The sequence below is a fragment of the Protopterus annectens genome, chromosome 11.part0, assembly GCF_019279795.1.
Source record: "Protopterus annectens isolate FY-2018-M chromosome 11.part0, PAN1.0, whole genome shotgun sequence".
Lineage (NCBI taxonomy): Eukaryota > Metazoa > Chordata > Ceratodontiformes > Protopteridae > Protopterus > Protopterus annectens.
This window is the reverse complement of record NC_056745.1, coordinates 214,673,463-214,693,173: the sequence shown is the minus strand read 5'-3', so window position 1 is coordinate 214,693,173 and position 19,711 is coordinate 214,673,463. Positions and strand designations below refer to the sequence as shown.

The window sequence follows — 19,711 nt, the reverse complement described above, 5'->3', positions numbered from 1 at the left end:
GAGATTCAGCAATTCTAATGAGGTTTGACCTCATCTGCATCTTCACCATGCTGACAGCTCTGAATCTACATGGTTTTAACCACGTAGACAGGGAAACTGAAGGGAAGCCCAGTGTTGTACAGTCAAGGGAGGGTGTTACTGAGGTATATATCTGCACAGAGGAATGCATATTTTCAATACTATGTTTCATGAGTTTACACGTTTAGCTGTCTAAATTATTTACAAGTACATTGTTCATTTGGGGGTGGGGGTGCAAAGCTGCATTTATGTCATGGCACTTAAAAGGGAATTGTTGCTACTTTTAATATAATTTTCTAGCATACATATCTGATAATGTCATAATGTGTGTGAGGTTACATGTTACTGTCTGTTCTGTACAAATCTATGGACATTTACTTGCTCTTGTTTCCATGTAGACTCCTTTCAGTGGCTGTATTCGGAAAACTTTCGAATACATGGTCAACACAGGCATGGAGTCTACACGGTTGCTTTATAGCTTGTTGAATCACCCCACCATGCTGACTTGCTTCATTAGAATACAATTCAGCTATCTATGCTGTAATCTGCATGACTCAGAAGTTTCTGTGTTTTCCCATGAGTGCATGCCACTATGTGGAGTTTACTGAATCTAAAACTCAGCACATCTTTTTGTGCATCACACTGCGATGCACACACAGTCAAAAATGACCGTGTAAGGCTTTATCGAATCCCCCCCATTGATTTGCAATTTTAGTTGGCATCTGTAGCAGCAGTAAGATCGTACCCTGCTTTACATTTTCTAGTAGTGCTCTTAAGTTCCTTAATGACATGTTTCATTGTAGTCTTGAGGTAGAGAAGGGGAGATTTTTTTTTGTCATACAGTTTATTAATATTAATGAGGGAATTTCACTAAATAGGTTTCTTCCTGAAATCACAACCACATTTACGAACGTTGAGTGCTGACTTTTCTGCGTAGCTGTTTTGAAACTGCTAAAAACTGGAGGTAAATGTGGCATCCCTCTCATTTGTGCCCCTCTGTGGGGAATTTATGTGTTTTGCCTAGGTATTCTGCAAACTGAAGTAGGTTTGGCAGTTTCATTTGGTGGTGATGTGATGCTATTACAACTGACACAAAAGTAATTGATTATATGCTCATACTTAGCTAGGGATGAAGAAATGTGAAGTGGGGTACATGTGTGAGCTGGTAGTTTGTTAAAGGCCATATTGAGGATATTAGAACTTTTAGTGGATAGCTTATACAATTTACGCCAGAGCATTGGTCTTAAAACATCTAGGAAAATGCTAAGCATTTTCATTTTTAGAAGTGTTAAGTATGCCAATCAATGCTTAGATTTATTTAACATTTGTTTACCGGGAAAGTCTGACATGGAACAAAGCCGATTTTCAGCAGAGGCCTGGGGAGAAACGCTCCAGACACATCTTTGTAACGTGGGAGGAAACCGAAGTACCCGGAGAAAACCCACACGAATACAGGGAGGACATGCAGACTCCACACAGAAGGCACTCCAGCCAAGAATCAAACCGGAGAACCTCTTGCTGTGAGGTGACAATGCTACTGCTGCAACACTGCACCGTCCTCAAGACGATAGATTCCCCTAGCACAAAGGTACTTGGTTTGATATTTCTTCTCAATGGTGTTAAAGTAAATTTCCATGATCACTGGGGGACACTGGCAGAGATATGCGGCTAGCAATAGAGTAATGGTTAGATTTTAATGGTGATGATTTCCAAGTTAGTGTTGATAACTTTGATGTGAAGTGATGGTGTTTCTGACAAATACAGATACTTTCCAACAGTCTATATGTGAGGGCAGTGGGACACGTCCTCAAAAGGAACTCTTGAGTAGCTCATCTGGGGTAAAGTCTATGGTAATGTAAACTGGGAGGGATTTTAAGTTATTTTCCACAGGGGTTGAATGCACATTTGGACTAAAATGTCTACTTTTGTTTTAGAATTTCATACAAATGATTAGTTTCCTGGCATGCATTTGCTGAGGGCTTAGGGCAGCAATATTGTGATGGGGGTATCTCTTGGACAACAATATGTAAGGGGGAAGAAGGACAACATGATGATGATGGGGGGGGGCAGCAATCTAGGAGCTATGAGTACAAATTTAAAAAGCCTTGCTACAGCTATGCCTGGAATGTAAATGGTATAAAGAACATAGTCAAAAGGGGCATAATATTTGGAGTACTTAAAATGTAAGCTAGCAGTCACTGCACTGTAAGTGACCCACCTTGATAGAAAAGAGCATTAGGAGTTGCAGAGAGTTGAGTTTCATAAATCAGAGGTGTTATCATACCCAAAGGAGAAAGGGAGGAGGTGATTATGTTGATGTTGCAGTTTTTTGCAATTTTAGATAGAAAGCTCACAATGTGAAGATAAGGCCAATTTTGATGCCATGAATGGATTTTTGGTAAATGAGAAGATGATGTTTGTTAACTGTATATATGCCCCCAGGAACAAAAACAGCAAATATCAGGTGGATAAAGTCAATATTAGCATTTCAGAAGACACTATAATTATAATGGGACACTGGAATATAATCTTGATGGATATTGTGGCTTTAAGGAGTCATAGGCAAAGAAAGCTGAGACCAGAAGGCAACATTTTAAAACAGTATCTTATTCATGCAGGTCTAGAGAACATTTAGGAAGTAGGCAACAAGGAACAAAAAGATCTGGTTTATACATTCTACAGGGTGAGATATAAGCAATGATCATGAACAGATAAAATAATCACAGGGAAGGAAAAAACAGCATTTGGTCATGGCAGTAGAAGTACAGCCAATCAGTTCTGCATTAATATTGGCTAAACTCAAATTTGTGAGGGGGCCTAAGTTAAGCAGGGATTGGAAGTTTCCAATGTGTTTTTTGGAAACTTAAAATTCAAAGAAGATGTTATTGAACACACTGGTAGCTTGCAGGGACATTATCCCACAGACTTGAATGTGATTAAAAGCAGACCAAAGATCATATCATAATGTACCTGGGAAGGTAAGAAGATGTAGGAGAAAGAAAATGACCAACAATTAGTCAGAGAACTGAGGCAAATTCAGCAGCTGTGAAGGGAACAAACAGAAGGGGGAAAAATACGGTTATAGAATTATGGGTCAGTCAAAAATTAATAAAAAAATGAATCTTTCAGAAATAAGCAGTAAAGCATGTCTATTTTGTGAACAGTGCTAAAGCATTAAGATCAATGATGGCGAAACAGACAGCAAAAAGTAGAAAAATTGGTTTATTAGCTGAGACAAAAGAAAAGGAATATGACAGGTGACACAAGAGTGACCTTTATATCCTTCCACATTAGACAGCTAATTAGACAGAAGATATATGGTCATATTTAGATAGCAAGAAGTATTGTTGAAATTAGGAAATGCCCAGCAAGGGAGATGATAAAGGACATAATGTGGGAAGAGTTGAGTGAAGTCCTTAAGAATTAGATGGAGAAGAGGAATCTCCGTCCAGGGCCAGATGGAATATCTATTCAGACTTGGAAGTTAATGGCCAGTAATTTAAAAGATAATTAGTTAAGTCTGATGAACACAGTTCTGAGAGGCTCTGTGGTTCTAAGCTCATGCAAGCAAGCACTAATACTGGTAATATTAAAAGCGGGTAAGAACTCATACGTACCAGAAACACATCATCCAGTTTCAGGGCATAACCATGATTATAACCTACTGATAAATATTTTGGCAAATAAGATGGTCAGGCTATTGCCCTCTCTAATTCAAAACGATCAATGTGTTTTTTGTGGCAGGACAAAGATCCTTTGACAACACACTGAGGAGTACACTTACATCCAAAGATGCATGCATGGAATGGAAACCTTTACTAATCCTATGCTTAGATGCTGAAAAAAAAGTTTGAAAATGTGACATGGGATTACTTATTTGGGGTGGTAGCAACAATGTCATTTATGGACCAGTTTATAGCCCTCCTTTATAATATATCTATATACCTATCTATATGTATATATACAGACAGAGAAGAGTGTGAGGGAGAGGTCTTCTCTATACACACACACACACACACACACACACACACGAAAAATTTGACATACAGGATAAGAATTACCTTTGCTATTTAGGTCTAATTAGAGAAGCAAAGATATGGTACAGGTAGGAGAAAGTAAAACACTCAGACCTTTGAGTATTAACATGGGACTCTAGGAACAAGAAGATGCCAATAAAAAAGCAGGTTTATTTGTGGTATAAAGCCTTACTTATAATCAAAATGTCCATGGTGGATAACATAAGAAAAGATTGAAAGGAAACACTGGAAACTTAGATGGAGAAGAGAGTCTGGCTACAAGGATGTGAATGTTTAAGATTTTTGGATGGAATTGCTTCCCCAAGTACCTTTACATGCTATAGAGGTTTATAAACATTTTTCCAACTGCGAATCTGAGTTGCTGGAGATCTGACACTGGGCAGCTAGATAGCAGGGTCCATATGTTTTATTCCTGCCCAAAGTTGCAGAAATTTAAGGAGGCAGTATATGAGCTTATAGCAAGGATATTTGGGAGGAATATTAGACTTACATCAACACTACTTCTGCTAGGTTAGCAGAAGGAGATAGAGTTAACTACCTACATAGAAAATACTTCTGGCCAGGATAGTGCGATAAATAGAGGGTGTGAGATCAAAGTAATTAACAGTGTGAAAAACAACTGAAGAACTGGCACGTTAAAAAAACTTCAGAAGAAATATGGACAAGATACAAGAGGTCATTGGTTACATGGTTCAGATTTACCAAATGCAGAGTGAAGCAAACATTAGTTATCTAAATGTCATTTGCAGAACCTGACAAATACTTTCTATTCTACCATTCATTTTGATTAAGCTGCCATAAAACACAGTAGTATATCATTTGTCTTGGCACTTGACTGAAAGGAGCATTTTTTCATATAGCTTCAGTTCAGTTTATACAAAAAAAAAATCTTGCTGTTCCTTAATACCAACAAAAAATATTTACCTACTAACAGCAGCTGTGACTCGAGGGTTGACACTCAAGTATCTGAATTCAAGGGGCAGTCCTTCAATTACTTTTCGAGTACGTTTTGTTATCTGCGTAGCACCTTTTGGCTAAAAACAAACACAGTTTTGAAATTTCTGGAAAGCACATTATAAAGAATACAGTAAATGACTACTCCTAATATTCCAAGGTCTATTCTAACATTTTGTATTGAAAGTAAGAGGTACTCACTAATGACCTAGTACACACCTCAACATTTCCAAAGCTACGAATCAGAATATACAGGTGATTACATAAAAGATTCAGGGCATGAAGTGGACATGGTAACAGAACAGTAACATAGCTAGATAGGTAGACCCAGAGGGTGGGGTACACTTCAGGCAAATTTCCAGACAGTCCACCTTCTCTATAGGCTCACTCCGCCTACAGAAGTATAATAGTGTGTGTGTGTGTGTGTGTGTGTGTGTGTGTGTGTGTGTGTGTGTGTGTACTGAAGTGTGGCTGTACTAAAAAGATAACAGTTACGCTGTCCAGTCTTCAGATCTATACTTTTCCCATACAATTTTGTTACTTAATGAATAAGTCCCCTTATTAGCTAAATCACCAAACACTTCAAACACATAGTCACTAAGTCACTAGTTAGACACAACAGTATGAAACTCCCTGAGAATGATATAAGCAAAATAAATACCTGTTTGTCCAGATGAAAGCACCATTCCAGTTCAAAACTAATCAACTTAATTGAAGAAACAGCTCCTCCAAAATTAACAAGAAAATGATGCAAATCTCATGGAAACATTACACATAAAACATTAGTACTGACTGTGGTACTAGTATCTTACAGCTATGAATTGAATTTGAAAAGTCAAATAATCCTTAAGAGTCGGATGAAAACTTAGTGCTACACCTTCAGAGAAGGTAGCTGACTGCTTCGTACAAGATTGGAGCTAGTGAAGAACTCAGGGAGATATTTTTTAATATAACAACTTTCAAAACAAAGAAAACCATTCTGATTAATGGTCTTTCTATATCTGAAAAAAATTCATGCTGCCAATCTTCCAGGTCTTTGATACAAAATTGCACAGTTAACAAGAAAGGAAAAATTAACCCAAAAGGCTTCCAAGGATTACTCTTTGGCTCTGGTATTTTCTGACTTTTCCCATCAGCTTTGTAAGATTAGCCTGCACACCCACATAACAACTGCTCCTCCTGCATGCATCTTGTTTCATATCAAATTTTAACCTTTGGTTAGCTACACTAATACAGGTGAACTGCAGGCTAAAAGATGGACCAAACTATGGCAGGGAAAGCTTCAGTGATTTACATCCTAAATTCATCATGGCCTGTAACACTTTAAAATCAACCTCTGCTTCATGTTATTGTAATTCATAAGTACTCACTAGGCTATTGATCTTTGAATATCTTAAAATGCCTAGACTTACATTCAAATAGCAATTTTTAGCCCTTATATTTTACATACAATAATCAATAGACGAGACAAACAAGGTTATGTTGGGACATTTATGTTTCCCCTATCCATGAGTGACAGGGTTGCAAAACTGGGGGTGAATTTGTAGTTATGCATCTATTTACTAAATCACATTTGAATAGAATAACGGAAGTACTTTATGTGGAGTGTAAAATGGTTCCATTGAACCAGTATTCTCTGTGATAATAACGTATCCATCCAACATTTTCTATTTATTTTAAAAAAGAGATTGAGTTCCCTTCACAAGGTGTTTATGATTCCACTGGACTTACAAATGTGTAATTGGTCTGATAGAATAGGGTCTGTTGAAGATCTATGCAGAAAGCAAAGGTTGCCTCTCAGTAGCTTGTATAATATTTAGAAAAGGGACAAGGCTTTGAGACAATCTGCATAGTTTTTATGATTTCGTCCCATTTTTTTTTTTAAATAACTATTATTTCCACTTGGCTTTGGTTACAAAAATGACAATTCTCATAAATATTGTATTCCTTTGATCTCCGCCATTGGCTACCCATGTTAATGCAATTAATATCCTCTGTGTTACCTCTTTATTAGATACAGGTCAACTTATTACCGGCAGTTACATAGCTGTCCTTTGCAGTCATTTTCCAAAATTATTTTACTTTTAGTTTTTAATTACATAGCCAGGTCACTGCCAATTCCTTTTAGTTTTCTTCAAGTTTTTATATACATAAATGTTTTCACTTTCTGCAGTATCCAACCATATTCAGCTATCACTCCTTCACAGATGAAAATTAAAATATGCACTCTAAATGATACATGTATAACAGTTAACATAGCAGTAGGCAATGCTACTGGAAAAAATGCTTGGAGTACATTTCTGACGTCCTCTCCTGAACCTCTGCCTCACATTGCTAAACAAGGATGGGGCAGTCCCCCTTCAGTTCACTGTACCTATGCCAGCACAGCTCACCATTCCAGCCAGCTTGTGCCAGGCATTCACTTTACTCAACAGGCCATTCTAAGTGCCCAACAGGCACTTCCTAAAGTTTCTGTGCAGTAAAAAGAGAAAAGGCACATTAAACTGGAGCCCTGCATTCTCCACTACCTGAAGCACACACGATCACTTAGGTCTGTTCAAGAAGCAATATGGTAGCTCCATGAGCACAGTTTGTGAAAAGCATGTTATGCAGTTTAGCCCCGCACCTTGGTGCTGTAACATGGTTGTAGCAGTGCACCTTGATACTAGTACAGTGCTAAACAATAATGCTAAAGGTATACACATGCTGTATTCACAAATGTACAAGCAAAGTGCTTTATAGACACTGTGATGTGTACATCTAGCACTAACATATCTGGGTAGCACACTGAACACCAGAAATTATTCAGACAGTAGCTCTGACTTAATTAGCATATCAACCATGTCAAAGGGCTTTTGTTTGCATGACAAAGTGATATTTCATACAATGGCTCTTACAACCATACAACTTAGAAACAGAGGAATTCAGTAAAGTCTCTGTGGATGTGGAGCTTGCCAGACTTAAGAACAGTGTCCTGCCTGGTAAAAAAACACAGCAACAAAAGCAAGTCATGTGCTAGATGTCAGAGAGAAGAAGACCAATTTCATGGTGTATGTGTAAGTGGGAGCCTATGACACTGGCACGGACTGTACCATCTGCCTTTGGATGGGGGGATGTCACACTAGGAAGACAGAAAACCATGGGAAGAACATGCTGTAAGCAGTGTTTGGGTTCCAGGTCATATGCAGAACATAAATGGGGGGGATGGTGGCTGCGCAAGCACCAACTGTAGCAGATAACCAGTTGCATACGGGGGAAGCATGTGCATACCACATCATACCATACATACCCACTGACTGACATATTTCACCCACAAGTGTATAGGTACTGACAAGGCCACCTAACAGAGGCAATACTTGAAATGATAATTAGCTAGCAAAAGGAAGTGCTAATGCAGGTTTGACCTCAACACTTGAGGATGTGTTCCTTGACTACTCACAACATTCCAGAGTATGTGCCTAATGTGTTCACCTCCCATGACCCTACTTAATCTTACAGTATTGCACTCAACTGTTGCTGTCTACCCCATCCTCCCATGCAAGTGATGATGACTCTATGCTGCCCAACATCTAACCTGTGTGGTATAGTGATAACCGATTTACAGTGTGGCCAGTACATGCACTGCCCTGCATAGCCCAGGTGCAGTATGGCATGTATCACTTTATTCTGTGATGTCTGTGTCATATGCCATAGATGTGAACCAGATCCCACCTTTCAGTGCTGAAATAAATTTCTCCCACCTATGCCTCGACTGTAGTATTACTGCTGCTGTTGCTGCATTTTCCTTCCCGATTCACCACGTTGGCCTTCTGTTACTATTAAGACTGGTATAGAAGGCTAGGCCTTGATGTTTTCCTGCTGCTTCATTTATTTTTGAAATGCCATGCTGTGTAGCACTGCACGAACTACAAAGATATTGCTGCATATGTCTAGATTGTACAGCAGCCTCACTACTGCTTTGTCTAGACATCAAAAGTATCCCCTCAGTAGTCCAAATATACACTTCTTTATATTTTACATTTCCTGCATGATCTGTGGTTTTTGAATCAGGGTCATCAGCGAGTATTCTAAGGTATATCCAGCATGTCATTCAACTCACAGAGCACAACACAGTATAAATGATCTGTTTCTTGCTTCCACGGTACAAGTGTGTGCACCTACCAATCAGGTAATTCTGTAGGATGTCCCCTTGCAGGAAATGTTAGCATGGGTCAGACATGAGCCCAATATGTGAAGCATGTAAACTACTCAGACGGTGTAAGAACACAATATAAATACTGCCATGGACATTACAGACCTCCTGGCAGTTCAGAAAGAGGAATCCCTTCCTACTGATATATTGCAGGCCCTCTGGGACAGGTGAGACCTCGATAACAACATGTGCACAGTCTCTGGCTCCCAGCTTCTTAGGGAAATTGGCTGTATCATGATAGGCCCTCATGTTATTGTTTCTTTCCTCTGCTGCCCTGGTGAACCAGAGATGCTCCTCCACATGCCGTAACACAATACTGAAGAAGTGGTTTAGGATTCGCCAGGCTAATGTCTGCAATACCCCTAAAGTGTCCCCCGTAAACCTTCAGAAGGTCCCAATCATGAAGATGGTTACAGATACACATACATCTGCATTCAAACAAATAAGCATACCATGCATCCCCTCGATTCTATTTGTGGGCAACACAGTTCAGTTAGGTCAATGTATCCCTGTCCAGTCAGAAATGGTTCACAGTTTGTTGGCCCTTGAGCTAGTCATATATCAAGCACTGTCTCACTGTCTAACCTCCTCCCCCAGCTGTGTGGGTGGAGATAACCTGGAACACTATTGGGGGACTTCCGTTTACCACTGAGCTAATAAAAGTTGATTGCTGATCTCTTCCACACAGTACCATGCCAAAATAGTAAAATTAAATTGTTAAACAGACATCAGCACAAGGGTCCATCAAATATATATTGAATGCCTGGGAACAGAAAGAAACAAAAGTCTACAAGATTAAAATAAAAAGGATCATCAGCTAACCCCAGAGCAGTTGGGAAAGCAAAGTGACAGTCAGCAAGGAGAAGTTCCTAATATGAGAGATTTTCAAGAAAAAATAGATAAAATGTATTTACAAGTAAAGATCTCAGGAACAAACGATAAAAGGATAGACGACAAAACAAAATCTCTGGCCATAAATTATGTACTCACACACAAATTGGTTCAGCAATACCCATATTTATGAGTACACAGTAAAATGAAGTATTGAGAAGTATGGATTCAAAAGGCTTCTGTTATGGCAGCTAAAGATACGTGGGAAAAGATTAAACAAAACACAATACAAAAGTAGAGAAGTTGGAAGCTCTTCACAGGTACATAAGTGCATACTAGGTTATGACCACTAGGGTCATTTTAGGCCAAGCCATGCATCTCAAATGTCTGACAATTTCAGGTACCCTTGATAAATGAAAGTATGGGCTTGGGAGATGAAACATTAACAAGCAATTGTCTGGGAGATGAATCATTTACAGGCTGCCTGTATCAATTAGAGACACAGGTACCAAACCATGAATGAAATCCTTGTTCTCCATCCAATTGTCCAAGCTACACTTGAACTGAGTTAGGGAGGAACTCTGCTTCACATGGATGGGGAGCCTGTTTTAATATAACCACTGAAAATGTTTTTAGTCCCTTTAGTTTTATATATGGTCAGACATACATTATCAACCAGAGGAGAAATTGTGGACAATAACTAATAAAGAGTTGAAGGAATTTATCTGGGAGGGATGATTTTTCCAATAGAACAATGTGGTTTAGGATTGTCTGATGTGAAGGGATATTTTACAGTTACACAGTTTAGACTAGTATACCTATACATATACATAATACAAACAGAAAGTTATAATTCAAAATGGAAAAGGATGATAATGAAGTAGGTGGAAGTACTAGAAATAGAATAGACTATAATCTAGGCAACCCAGTTCAATTAGTGTCTTGGGTGATTGACAAAGCAGCAGGGAGAGATGGGCACACCCATCCTGGGGAGGAGGATGGTACACAGGCATCTCTACTTGATGAGCCTTGGTGGAGATTGGAGAAATTGCCAGAGGAGGTGTGTTCATGGGGGGGCTGTCTGAACTGCAGTGGTGCAGTGATATGCAGCAGATCTAACAATGCATATCCCTTCAGTGCTATACTATGCTGCCAGAAAGGAAGGAAAATACAGGATAGGCCAATAAGCACCTCCTCCAGATGGAAGTACAGATGTGCCAAGCCCCATTACCTGTAATCCGTGATCGGTCCCAGCAGACTAAAGGAATAAGTCAGGGGGGCATGTAGGAGCAGAATAAGTCCTGGGTGGTATGGAGTTGTTTGTAGACCCTTGCACAATGGGGCATGAGGGCCATGTTGGTAACAATGAAGGAAGGGTGGGGGAAACAAACAGCAAATAAAAAAAAATAAAAAAAGGGAATACTCTGTCAGAAATATTGGGTGAACAACTGGCTGTAACTAAAGCAATGATTCTTTAGAGCTGGGACCCAGGATCTGAATTGCCTATATATAATAAGGTCTTATTGTTTAATTAGGGTCTCATTCACACTGTCAAACTTTTACAAGTTCAAACGTCATATGGTCAAAACCATATGTTCAAACTTGAAAAACTTCGAACGTTGCAACAGAGATCTCCGTAAGGGAAGCTTTTCCTTTCCGGCAATGTAGTGTGATCTCGGAGTTGGTATATTTAAGTAGCGGGGGTTGCAGGGGGCTTGTCTCCCTGCTTACAACTTTCAGTTAAGTTTTTTTTTTTTTTTTTTTTTTACATTTTCGAACTTTTAAAGTTCGAACATATGGTGTCAACCATATGGTGTTCGAACTTTTAAAAGTTCGACAGTGTGATATAGACCCATTTAATTATGCTTGCTGCCAAAAAAGAAATTACTAGGAAATGGAAATCAAAGTCTAAACCAACTGTATTTGAAGCACTGAATATTATAAGAGAGACAAAAGAATTAGAAGAGGGATCTTGTAAAAAATGAAGAAGACAATTACATAGAAATAAATGGAAATTGTTGGAACAATACATGCAGAATAACATTCAGTAGGAGGAGGAATTAGGGATGAAGTTTAAGGGAATGCAAGAACTCAGCAATTTATGTAATGTTGGACTGATGATAGCTACAAAGAAAGACAAGGTATGTGATGTATAATGTATGTAAATGAAAAAATGTTAATACGTTTTTTTTCTTTTCTGCTAATGTATGTTTGCCTATGTCTTAAGTAATAATTTAATAAAGGTGTTAAAAAAAGAAGTAATGGAAGAAGCCTGAGGTAGGGACTTGGATGCTGTTATAACTTGCAAAAATGTGAAAGGGCAACAGAAGAGAGACTGGTGGAGGTAGAGGCCAAGCAAGAAGACATCTAGAATAAAATGGCTGCCAGGAGAAAGAACTTGAGATTTAACAATGTGCCAGAGGGCAAGGAAGGAAAAGACTGTTGCTCAATAAGAAAACTGACAAATCACTGGACTGAGTTAAAAGAAGAAGAGATTTTGTTAGACAGCACTCACAGGGTGACATACCCTTCTTGGCGGGTTTCAAAGTACCCTAGACTAACAATGGTTAAAGTGCAGAACTTTCAATTAAAAGAAAGATTCCTCAGTAAGCTTTGGAGGAATAGTAGGCAGTTTAGAATAAATGGCAACAGTGTTTACGTCAGTAATAATTACCCCATGACCTTAAGTCAGAAGAGAAATAAAATTCAACCAGCAATACACATCTGTGTTGGAACAATACATGCAGAATAACATTCAGTAGGAGGAGGAATTAGGGATGAAGTTTAAGGGAATGCAAGAACTCAGCAATTTATGTAATGTTGGACTGATGATAGCTACAAAGAAAGACAAGGTATGTGATGTATAATGTATGTAAATGAAAAAATGTTAATACGTTTTTTTTCTTTTCTGCTAATGTATGTTTGCCTATGTCTTAAGTAATAATTTAATAAAGGTGTTAAAAAAAGAAGTAATGGAAGAAGCCTGAGGTAGGGACTTGGATGCGCTGTTATAACTTGCAAAAATGTGAAAGGGCAACAGAAGAGAGACTGGTGGAGGTAGAGGCCAAGCAAGAAGACATCTAGAATAAAATGGCTGCGCCAGGAGAAAGAACTTGAGATTTAACAATGTGCCAGAGGGCAAGGAAGGAAAAGACTGTTGCTCAATAAGAAAACTGACAAATCACTGGACTGAGTTAAAAGAAGAAGAGATTTTGTTAGATAGCACTCACAGGGTGACATACCCTTCTTGGCGGGTTTCAAAGTACCCTAGACTAACAATGGTTAAAGTGCAGAACTTTCAATTAAAAGAAAGATTCCTCAGTAAGCTTTGGAGGAATAGTAGGCAGTTTAGAATAAATGGCAACAGTGTTTACGTCAGTAATAATTACCCCATGACCTTAAGTCAGAAGAGAAATAAAATTCAACCAGCAATACACATCTGTAGAACAGCGAGCATAGGAGCAAAACTTCTGTACTTGGCCATCTTTAAATTCTTCCTTCCAACCAGCATAAACACCCATCTGGACCCAGAGAGTGTTTGGAGAGAGCTGGAGAACTCCTCACCTGGTCCACAACAGCAGCTTGAAAAGTCCAAAGCTATAAAGCAATATCAGAGAAGCAGGGAGACAGAAAGGTTGCCAGTGAAGCCTTCCTGGATTTTAGAAGGAAAATGTTAACCAAACAGATGGAGATGCAGAGGTTCATGAGGAAAGAGGTGGAATCACTGGAGAAAGCGCACTTCTCTCCTGTGTACAAGACGGAAGAGTCTGAAAAGGAACTGCAAAAATAAATAAATAACTGGGACTAAATGTAAAACAAAACAACTGATTTTTAAATGGTTCTGGTGTCCAAAATTCAAGACAGTGTACTAACATGTTCTAAGCAGAAACATTTTTAGTAGTTTCATAAAATCTTAGTATCAGATCCATGATTACAAGCTTTTTATAGGTCCTAATGATTATCAATCCCCTTTTTCCCCCATTTCCTACATGGGGTCACCATCTCTCCCCATTCAATGCTAGTCTCCTACCTTCTTTGACACTCAAGTCTGCCTGTCTGTGGTCTTTTCTCACACAATCCATCCACCTCTTTGCTGGATACCATTGCTTCCTCTTGCCTTCTTCCTGCCTGTCCCAACCAAATCTTCTTCACCAGATTGTCTTCTGCTTTCCTGCACATGTGACCAAACCACCATAATATGTTCTCTTTGACCTTTTTTTGTAATTGGAGCTCTGACTTTACTCTTATGTTCTCATTTCTTCATCTGTTCCACAGTGTGCATACTACTACCCATCTCAGGCACTTCATCTCCATTACCTCTAGCTTCCTCAACTGCTCTGCCTTTACTGTCCAAGTTTCTGTACCATACAGTACTACTAGTTGCACCACTGTTTTGTACACCTTACTTATCAGTTATTTTGGTATTCTTCTATCATATACTACCCCTGATGCTCTGTGCCAGTTGGCTGCAGTCCCTCTGATTCTAGCCTTCACCTCCTCCTTCAGACGTCCCTGCTCCTTGATCACCCCTCTCAGATACTTGAAGCTGCTAACCTGCTCCACTGTTTTCCCCTCTAACTCAGTTTTCAACTTCTTCTGATTTCCCCAATTTGCAATCATTACAACTGTCTTATCTGTACTCAGTTTCATCCTATGTGCCTACCATTTTGCATTCCATTCCTCTACCATTTGCTGGACTTCTTGCTCAGTCTGCTTGTAATGCTACATCATCTGTATACAGCATCTTTGCTGACCTGTCCCCTCTGACCTGTTTGCTAATGTAGTCCTTCAACAGTATGCAGCAGTGAACTCAGAGCTGAACCCTGATGCACACCCACTCCCACTGCGAAACCCTCTGCATGAGCAAACACTGTATTTGAGTCATTGGGTCCTTGTACATGGCTTGCACTAACTCTACCAATGTTTCTGGGACTCAGAGCCACCACAATACTGCCCAAATCAGCTTTCTTGGGACCTTATCAAATGCATTCTCCAAGTCTAGGAATGCACAGTTGGGACTCTTTCCTCATTTCTAGCTTCTTCCCAAGTGTCAGTCTCACTGCAAACTTCTGGCCAGTTGTGATCCATTCTGATCTGAATCTGAACTTCTCATTTCCTATCATACTCTGTATTCATTTATCAGTCATGCTCTCCAGAACTTTCACACAGTGTGATAGGAGTTTAATACCTCTATACTGCTCACAGTTGTGAATGTCCCCTATGCTCTTTAAAACTGGCACTAGTATGCTTATTCTCCAAACATCTGGGAATTTATCTTTCTGTCCATACTAATAGGTGTCTTTCTGTCCATACTAATAGGAGTACCCTCAAGAGCTATTTCCCCCCATCTCAACTAACATCTTGATCATATCTGTTGTGACCTCAACTGAGCATGCTATTTTACCTGACTTCGTTTTCTTTAATAATGTTCTTACTTCTTCTAGGGTGACCTCCTCCTCTTCTCTCATTGTAGGCTGTGTCTGGGGTAGTACAGCTTCTCCGGGTTTTCTTCATTCAGAAGCTGCTGAAAGTCCTTCTTCCATCCACCTTTGATGTCCTGTGGACTGGTGAGCAGGCTCGGTGAGCAGGTTGTTTTTGGCATCCCTTATGAAAAGTGTCTGGCTGTCTTTATCTTTCTGTCTTTGCCTTGCAACCTGATAGAGTTTCTTTGCGCCATCCACTGAGTAACTTTCCACAGATGGTAGAGTGCCTCTGATGCCTTGCTATTTGCTACCGCAATTCCTCTCTCAGCCTCTTTGTTAGCCAACCAGTATTCCTTCCTAGCCTGGTCTGTCTTTTCTATCTCTCACTTTTTCCTGGATTCCTCCTTTCTTTTGATAACTTCTGAGAGTTCTGTATTTCACTGATAAAACAAAAAACAGCTGTTGAAGGAACAAATCCCAAACGATGCTCTGCTATATTAGAATGTCTTTATTAAGCACTTTTCATCCAAAAAATGCTTGAACTTCATCAGATACATTTTCTTTACTCAAAAACAACCATTTAAAAATGTTAATGACTGAACCATATGGTCATAATAAGCAAGATCACTTCCCTTTACCTTAAAGTGGTATGCATAAAATTTAAAATGCATTCAATTAAATAAATATTCTCTAAAAAGGTTTTTCATACTTAAATCACTTTGTGTCTGTTAAGTACAATACACACTAACCATAATTATAAGTGCCTGACATACATATCAAAACATTAAAATCTATCTTTCCAAACTTTTAAGTTTAAGAACACTTTTGAACACAACTCATTTGAACCAGGGTAATGACATGCATCTAAACGAAGTTGCCATAACAATTCAATCAAGCCTTTCTAAAATCAATGAATGTGGCCCTCCTCTAGCATCAACTGTTACTTGATCAATAACTAAATTTAAATTGGTGGTCACTATTTTCTATATTGTGTTTAGCTAAAACATTCTCTTGTTTTTGTCGATTAATGCTATAAACATGTTCATGTATTCTGTCCTTTAGCTTCCTATCGGTCTTACTGATGTAGAATGCAGGACAGCTTTGGCAGGAAGCTAGATAGACCACCATTTTTGAAGAACAGTTGAATTTCTTTTCTAAATAGTACTTTCTATCTCTTATTTGAAACCCAATGCCTGTCTGTACATATTTACAATAGTTGCACATATTGCATTTGTACATCCCAATTTGTCTGACCTGTCGTAAGCAGCCTTTACTTAATATGTCCTTGATGTTCCTGTCCCTTCTAAATACAACCTGGCAAGCTTCCATAAATTTGTTTGTCAAGGTTGTATAGTTTTTAATTAAATTTCAGTTTTTACATATGATATTCCTTATATGTATCATATCTACACTATATGTTGTGATAAATTTATACCTTACAAGGGGTACATCAATACTTTCATCTACACCTCCATTTTCTTCAATAATATTTAATTCTAAGTTGTTTCTAAACATCAACAATGGCATAAATGTGCCATTAAGTCTTTTTATTTTCACTTCCACCATAAGTTGTAAAATCATCTGGTCAGGATACCTGTGTTTAAGGAACATATTTCTAAGTTTGTTACACTCGAGCACAAAATCAGAGTCCAGTGTTGTCATTCGGGCAGCTCTTATTAGCTGTCCCTTAACCACTGAACATTTTTGATAATGTGGGTGACAACTGGAAAACTAAGTAAGCATTTGAGTATGTTTCCTTACGGAAAATTGTGGTTATGTAGCATTGTTGGATTCTGTCCTTTCTCAGACGTACGTCTAAATATACTGTTGAATCCTGATCAAAATTATATGTGAAGTTTAAGTAGCTGGTTGTGCCACTGAAATACTGGACGAGTTCCTTAGCTTGCATATCGTCCCCTTTAATAATCATAAAAATATCATCCAAGAACAAGGTATAAAGATATATGGTGTCCTTAATATGTGGGTTGTTATTAATAAATTCATATTCCCAGTGGGCCATAACTAAATTAGAAAAGCTTGCACCACATGGGGAACCCATAGCTACCCCGGTTCTTTATAGATGGAATTTATTGTCGAAAGTAATGTAATTGTTACTCAGAATAATATCTAGGAGTTCTTCAACCAGTGCAATTTCATCAGTTACAGCTCCTTTCATTCTCATCATATGGGACACCCATTCAATCCCTTCAATGTACGGGATCGAAGTGTAAAGATCTCGTACTTCTATAGTTATAAAATTATACTGTTCTTTATATTCTAACTTATTTATATTGCTTAAAAATGTCCAAGAATCTTTACAAATTTGTCTTATGTTGCCAATGTATTTTTTAAAATTGTGTCTACCATTTTCGCACATGAATAAGTGATAGAATTACGTGCGTCAACCAGGGGTCGCATAGGGGGGTTTTCTATACGTTTATGTATTTTAGGAATCCCAAATAAGATGGGAATCCTAGGGGCTGGTATAGTGAAATAATTAAAGATGTTAATGTTAATCCTTGATTCAATAAACATGTCATTTAAACATGTCTTAATTCGAGCAAAAGCTGTATAATCATCTATACTCATAATAACCAGCCCTCCCCTTTTATCAGGTTTCAGGGTTCTCACTGGCAACTGTTGTAATTCACATAGTAGTGCCCTCTCTAGTTTACTAATATTAAATTTATATACATTACTTGAGTTCTTGTTCAAACAATTCCTAATATCTAGCTCACACATAGTTTCGAACATTCCTATTACAGGGTGTGTACGGGGGGTTGAACGTACTATTTATGTAGAAGTCATTATGTGTTGATTCATTTCCCCTAAACATAATGTTTAAATTCAGAGTCCTGACAAATAATTTCAAGTCAAAGAGAACTTTCCCCAAGTCTGCCTTGTCAGGTACAAACGTAAATCCCTTGGCCAACAAATCAACCCAGTTCCTTTTCTATATCAAATGGTGAATAATTGTATACTGTAAAATCATTTATACTGTTCAAAAGTATTTTACATCTATTTATGTGAGGGGGTTACTTTCAATGTGCATTACCTCCTCCTCTGGTTTGTTTTCCGTTTGGGTTTCGCTTGTTGCTGGTATGGGCCTTAAGGATTGTGGTTCTGCCCTCTGTTTTGAAAATTTGAATTGTTGTTCGAAGAACTCGGTCTAGGGTTAATGTCCCATTAATTTTCTGTAACTTGTCTCATGTTATTGTTGTTATTAGCAATTGCTTCTCCGTACCAGTTCCAATTCATTCACATCTCCCATCAGGTGTTGTAATGTCATTGTTTCCAGTGAACATTTGTTGTAACCCCTCCCCCTACTAACTGACTCATGATTATTGCGGCCAATGGGATTCCAAAGTTGCGAAAGGGGCGGTTTTGGATATGCAATTCCGTTCTTCATTTTATTGTGTTCTAATTTGTTCATATGCTGATCAATACTTGTGAAAATTCTGTTGTAATCGTGTAAATAGCAATTAAAGTCATTATCATTCTTGATCTTCACATTCACTTGTTTTATTTCATTTTCTATCTAGTTAACCATAATTTGGTAATGTTTTATCATTACCTCTAACAACTCTAGTCCATGTCTATCAAATAGTTTCAGCAGGATCCTTTAGGTACTATATTCTGCTTTATACATTCACGGAAGTATGAAATTTCTAGTTGTAACTTTTTATATTTAAGTAAGTAGTAGTCAAAGGATTTCAGATTTTCTGTTATACATACAGTTCCTCCAGCCAGGTGTCCTTCCTCAATCGCTTCAGATTGTAGTTGCAGTGTTGGTGTAGAATCCAGCCAGTTATTCAAGTTAAGGATCCCAATAAGCCCCGAGGAACCTTCAGCATTAGTAGGTTGCATTAATTAATTACCCAAGGCATCTCTTCATAGTCTGACTTCTAAATTATCATTACAGTCTGGGAAAACAGTGGTATTCTGTACTGAATTAGTCAGGGAAGTAGCAGCAACTGTTGAATATGTTAAGACTGGTTGATCGGTGTTATCATGACTCGCATGGCTTGTATTTTCTACTTGCTGACTATTGGGTAATGAAACTACCTCAAGTCTGGCCAATAGGTCTTCAACTCGTTGGGAGAGCATCATTATCATCACAGTTAAGTTCCTGATGCCATCATTTGAAGTATTCTGACTTGAAACAGGGCTGCTGTGTCCTTCACTAGCCATCTCCAAAGACTCCACACAAACTAGCAATGAATATAACAAACTGATAAAACAAAACACAGCTGTTG

At 38.4% G+C, this 19,711-nt stretch overlaps 1 protein-coding gene across 2 annotated transcripts in view; it reads right to left on the bottom strand.

Moving 5' to 3' along the window:
- Nucleotides 1-19,711, bottom strand: part of CCHR11.PART0H3orf20 (chromosome chr11.part0 C3orf20 homolog) — a 2,050,812-nt gene that overhangs the window by 1,673,156 nt on the left and 357,945 nt on the right. For both annotated transcript variants that reach the window (XM_044087635.1, XM_044087636.1), the window contains exon 3: nucleotides 4,980-5,089. In XM_044087635.1, the coding sequence (XP_043943570.1) occupies nucleotides 4,980-5,089 (110 nt within the window). The remainder of the gene's footprint in view (nucleotides 1-4,979; nucleotides 5,090-19,711) is intronic.